Here is a 6,000-nt window from a genome sequence, read left to right on the forward strand (position 1 = left end):
CATTAGGAACACCTTTCTAATATTAAGTTGCAGCGCGTTTTGCCCGCAGAACAGCCTCAATTCGATTCGTCAGGGCATGGTCTCTACAAGGTGTCGAAAGCGTTCCACAGGGATGCTGGCCCATGTTGATTCCAATGCTTCCCATAGTTGTGTCAAGTTGTCTGGATGTCCTTTGGGTGGTGGACCCTTCTTGATACACACGGGAAACTGTTGAATGTGAAAAACCCAGCAGCGTTGTAGTTCTTGACACACTAGAAACGGTGCACCTGGCACCTACTACCCTATCCCGTTCAAAGGCACTTAAACATTTTGTCTTGCCAATTCACCCTCAGAATGGCACACGTACACAGTTGTCTCAAGGCTTAAAAATCCTTCTTTAACCTGTCTCCTCCCCTTCATCTACACTGATTGAAGTGACATCAATAAGGGATCATGGCTTTCACCTGGATTCACCTGGTCAGTCTATGTCATGGAAAGAGCAGGTGTTCTTAATGTTTTGTACACTCAACAACAACAAATATGGAGGATTACTGACCAACCTAAAGTCAACTTATATTTACCCTCACCCATTCTTCACCAATTTGTCACCCATTTTTAGCACAGCACAATGCTATCAATGTTATATGGGCTCCTGCTTTTTGCTCACTGAGCTTCTTGATGGAGCCTCACATTAGCTAGAGTGCTTTTACAGGTGCTTCTGTTCAGCAGTAAAGTGCAGCTTCAGAGGTTCAATAGAAGGTGACTGACAAGGACAGGGAGGCCCACAGACCTTTGAGGTCAAAAGGTCAGGCTGATACTGTGATGTGGGATCAATGCAGAATATGAACATTCCCTCTGGGGTCAGGTTTCCCCAGCTGCAGGCATGAAGGAGCCGTTTAATAGCTATCAGTCTTTGTAATATCGGATATGTTTTCGTAAAACACTTGGACCTAAAAAGCTGTATAAATTGGGGTTATAATAGTTTCATGTATTACTTTATTAGGTAAATATGTGCATGATTCTGCCAAAGTCTGAAGACTCATCACAACATACAGTGGGGAAAAAAGTATTTAGTCAGCCACCAATTGTGCAAGTTCTCCCACTTAAAAAGATGAGAGAGGCCTGTAATTTTCATCATAGGTACACGTCAACTATGACAGACAAAATGAGAAAAAAAAAACAGAAAATCACATTGTAGGACTTTTAATGAATTTCTTTGCAAATTATGGTGGAAAATAAGTATTTGGTCAATAACAAAAGTTTCTCAATACTTTGTTATATACCCTTTGTTGGCAATGACACAGGTCAAACGTTTTCTGTAAGTCTTCACAAGGTTTTCACACACTGTTGCTGGTATTTTGGCCCATTCCTCCATGCAGATCTCCTCTAGAGCAGTGATGTTTTGGGGCTGTCGCTGGGCAACACAGACTTTCAACTCCCTCCAAAGATTTTCTATGGGGTTGAGATCTGGAGACTGGCTAGGCCACTCCAGGACCTTGAAATGCTTCTTACGAAGCCACTCCTCGCCGACTATGACTGACCTCCCACTGTTTGGGATCATTGTCATGCTGAAAGACCCAGCCAAGTTTCATCTTCAATGCCCTTGCTGATGGAAGGAGGTTTTCACTCAAAATCTCACGATACATGGCCCCATTCATTCTTTCCTTTACACGGATCAGTTGTCCTGGTCCCTTTGCAGAAAAACAGCCCCAAAGCATGATGTTTCCACCCCCATGCTTCACAGTAGGTATGGTGTTCTTTGGATGCAACTCAGCATTCTTTGTCCTCCAAACACGACGAGTTGAGTTTTTACCAAAAAGTTATATTTTGGTTTCATCTGACCATATGACATTCTCCCAATCCTCTTCTGGATCATCCAAATGCACTCTAGCAAACTTCAGACGGGCCTGGACATGTACTGGCTTAAGCAGGGGGACACGTCTGGCACTGCAGGATTTGAGTCCCTGGCGGCGTAGTGTGTTACTGATGGTGGCTTTGTTACTTTGGTCCCAGCTCTCTGCAGGTCATTCACTAGGTTCCCCCGTGTGGTTCTGGGATTTTTGCTCACCGTTCTTGTGATCATTTTGACCCCACGGGGTGAGATCTTGCGTGGATCCCCAGATCGAGGGAGATTATCAGTGGTCTTGTATGTCTTCCATTTCCTAATAATTGCTCCCACAGTTGATTTCTTCAAACCAAGCTGCTTACCTATTGCAGATTCAGTCTTCCCAGCCTGGTGCAGGTCTACAATTTTGTTTCTGGTGTCCTTTGACAGCTCTTTGGTCTTGGCCATAGTGGAGTTTGGAGTGTGACTGTTTGAGGTTGTGGACAGGTGTCTTTTATACTGATAACAAGTTCAAACAGGTGCCATTAATACAGGTAACGAGTGGAGGACAGAGGAGCCTCTTAAAGAAGAAGTTACAGGTCTGTGAGAGCCAGAAATCTTGCTTGTTTGTAGGTGACCAAATACTTATTTTCCACCATAATTTGCAAATAAATTCATTAAAAATCCTACAATGTGATTTTCTGGATTATTTTTTTTTCTTCTCAATTTGTCTGTCATAGTTGACCTGTACCTATGATGAAAATTACAGGCCTCTCTCGTCTTTTTAAGTGGGAGAACTTGCACAATTGGTGGCTGACTAAATACTTGTTTCCCCCACTGTAGATCACTCCCTTTGTTCTTCCTTTGTTCATTTCCTGATCTATTCTATTATACATCTTCTCAAAATCATTTTTATTTGTCAGTCAATTCCGGATATACATTGAAAGACCAATTATTTAAATATTCTTGTCTTTATTTTCAATGAGGATTTTACCATTCTTTAATTGGAATTTCAATCATTCCTGATGTGACATAAACGGAAATGTATTAGGTTCCAGCCCTGCATAAGGTCACTAAAATATGGAGGAAAAAACTGAACAAAACCAATTCTGCAGATTGGACAGAAATGTCTGATGGGTCCGCCATGATCGACGTTGTGTGACATGCATGTTTATGTGAGACTCATGTGAAGTACACCGTGGGTGCAAGTAAAGACCAACCTTTTAATAAATATTTATGTGGGTAGAATTATCAGATGCAGGCCGAGAAAATACCCGTACTGTGCGCAGCTCGAGGATTTTCAATAAGATAGTACTTTATTCAGTAATGTTGTCAAATCAAAGGCATGAATAGTACAGCCAGCTGTAAAACCAATGCTGTAAAACCAATGCAAGTCATTCCAACGTTCTTAGAACTAATAAACATACATCTTCTTTCATGATCAGATCTCCTTTGAACACATTTCTTAAAATATGAGATAGAAGTTGACACGTTATTCATGAATTATGCAAAAATTATTGGCCCACTGCGAAGCAATAATTAATTATATTTGCCATCCATGTATGTCATATATAGGCCTATAATGATTATCGATAAAAATACACTTCAAAGGACATTATATTTTAGACAAATTAAGATAAGTTTACTACACTTTATTAGTCTACGTTTGTTTAAGTTATTAAAATACTTACAATTCTTTAAAGTTTGGATTTGGAATTTGCTTAAATTATTTCTAAATTACAATCACTACTTAATGTATAACTTTTTTAAATAAATGAAATTAATGTGTTTAACTAACCGGATAGCCAATTGCAATTAGTATGGGTTGTGGTGAATTCTTCATTGCAGCCAATAAACAGGCTACTGTATCGCCTAACACTATAATATAGCCTAACTCTATAATATAGCCTAACAATATAGTAGTAGGCTACAACATCTGCCGTTAATAGAACGATATATCCTCTCCTCCAACTGAGTTCTTTGAATTGCCGTAAGGGGACCATTTAAACCTCAGTATAGGAGGAAACACGACCGATAGCCGACTATGACTGACCTCCCACAAACACATCTTTATCTGTAGTTTCCCAGATAGCCTACCAACAAAAAGGGTCACACATAATTGGATACAGTGGCACGATAACACCGGCGGGTCCGAAACAGAATTGCATTGCAATAAACATGTGCACAAGCGACCAAATAGCCTTCAGTTATATGATTGAGAATCTTACCTTTAGCGCCTATGTCCGTCATCATTGCAAAGAGAACCATCAGAACGACTATGTAATCTCGTGCCGCACTCATGCTTCCTTTCATTAGTGGTCCTCTGCTAACAGAAAGGAATGTCCTTGGGATCAACACTTTTCCTTAAAATGAAATAGAGACTGCTCGTGCTCTGCAAAAGCCACTTGCCGTAAGACACACTGCGCAGCACTGGCACTCCACTAGTATGAGAGCTATGTTCTGATGTCGTTATCAGCTGATAGACATAGACTGTTCAATTCCAACGCTCGCTAAATCGATTTCTCGTTGGGTATGCGGTTCTCTTTCTTCAAGTCAGCGCACCACGGTCGTTTCAGCACCGCGGACAGCTCCTAGCGACAGCAAGTGGAACAACTGAATTCAGCACGGTGGAAAGTTTGTATCGTTACCGTACATAATGTAATACTGCCCTCATGTAAATTACCTTCGTATGACAATGGCTGTGTTTAGTTCATTAACTTTGATAGCAACATCAATAGACAAATCGATTACACCCGTTTTCAATCCATTACAAACTCACAAACAATTATTGTGAACGCTAACAGGCTTGTTAACAGGCACAATGTAGCACTATTACAATGAAAACACCATGTTGCTCCTATATGTTGAACTGTAAATAGGTTGTTTACGTTATTGGTGAAAAAGTATTAGTATTTCGAGTTTCAAGACAACCAACTCGAAAAAGAATCATTGCACTATAATGACTCCTTTAATTAAGACAGTGTATGTCTGGATTATTCCAAATTATAAAAACATTTTGGAGAAGAAAATATCACATTTTGAAAAACATATTTTACAGATATTAGCTACACAGTGACCTCTTTCTCATTAGTATGTTGCACTCTGGAAATAGCTACATCTGCATGAGAGAGAGAGAGAGGAGAGAGAGAGAGAGAGAGAGAGAGAGAGAGAGAGAGAGAGAGAGAGAGAGAGAGAGAGAGAGAGAGAGAGAGAGAGAGAGAGAGAGAGAGAGAGAGAGAGAGAGAGAGAGAGAGAGAGAGAGAGAGAGAGAGAGAGAGAGAGAAAAACACTTTTGAATCAAACATGGCAGTAGACAAAGTGGTTTATGGACATAATATAGAATTGTTGAGTGATGCTGCCAGTGCTAAGGTATTGGGAATAATATTCATTGAATGGTAATGCAGGTCGCCTCTCTTCTGTGAGTTTCCTCTTGGAGTGTATCGGTTTCTGGGGGAATGTCCTTTCTTTCTCCTGAAACCTCTTTACTGTTTGTGGGACCACACACTGGGTGCACTGGCTCAGATTCATGACCATTCAAAGCCTGTTAATTAAACTGGTAATTATGGCTAAATAGAGGGAAATAGTTTGCAGACTTTCATCTCTAAAGCTTTTGATGTGTAGTAGATTCTCGAAAAAAATAAAATTGTTTCTCTCTTGCCTCACATTGGATTGTTTTTCCAGGCTTTGTGTGTGTGTGTGTGTGTGTGTGTGCTTATTGTATTTTGTAAATTGTGTGTATGCAGGGCTCCTTTGCGAAAGAGACCTTGGTCTCAATGGGGTCAGGTAGCCTAGAGGTTAAGAGCATTGGGCCAGTAACTGAAAGGTCGCTGGTTCAAATCCCCAAGCTGACTAGGTGAAGATAATATGTCGATGTGCCCATGAACAAGGCACTTAACCCTAATTGCTCCTGTAGGTCGCTCTGGATAAGAGTGTCTGCTAAAAGATGTACAGTAAATGTCATGTAAAATAAGTATGCCTAAATGAGCACTGAACAAGAGTGGCCCACTGTGCTGACACAGAGCAGCCGGGTACTCTGGGTAATTGATCTCACTGGCTATATCACTGGCTGTGTCTGAATGGCACCTTACTCACTATATAATGCACTGCTTTAAACCAGAGCCCATAGGGTTAGGTCCAAAGGAGTGCACTAGATAGGGAATAGGGTGCCATTTCAGACACAACTACTGTCTTAGTTT

General features: G+C 40.8%; 1 protein-coding gene across 2 annotated transcripts in view; it reads right to left on the reverse strand.

Moving 5' to 3' along the window:
* The window catches only part of LOC121567755 (seizure protein 6-like), a 146,150-nt gene extending 141,752 nt beyond the window's left edge, over positions 1–4,398 (reverse strand). For both annotated transcript variants that reach the window (XM_041878010.2, XM_041878008.2), the window contains exon 1: positions 4,033–4,398. In XM_041878010.2, the coding sequence (XP_041733944.2) occupies positions 4,033–4,117 (85 nt within the window). In that variant the 5' untranslated portion in view covers positions 4,118–4,398. The remainder of the gene's footprint in view (positions 1–4,032) is intronic.
* Positions 4,399–6,000: the final 1,602 nt, after the last annotated feature.

The sequence above is a fragment of the Coregonus clupeaformis genome, chromosome 6 (assembly GCF_020615455.1).
Source record: "Coregonus clupeaformis isolate EN_2021a chromosome 6, ASM2061545v1, whole genome shotgun sequence".
Classification (NCBI taxonomy): domain Eukaryota; kingdom Metazoa; phylum Chordata; class Actinopteri; order Salmoniformes; family Salmonidae; genus Coregonus; species Coregonus clupeaformis.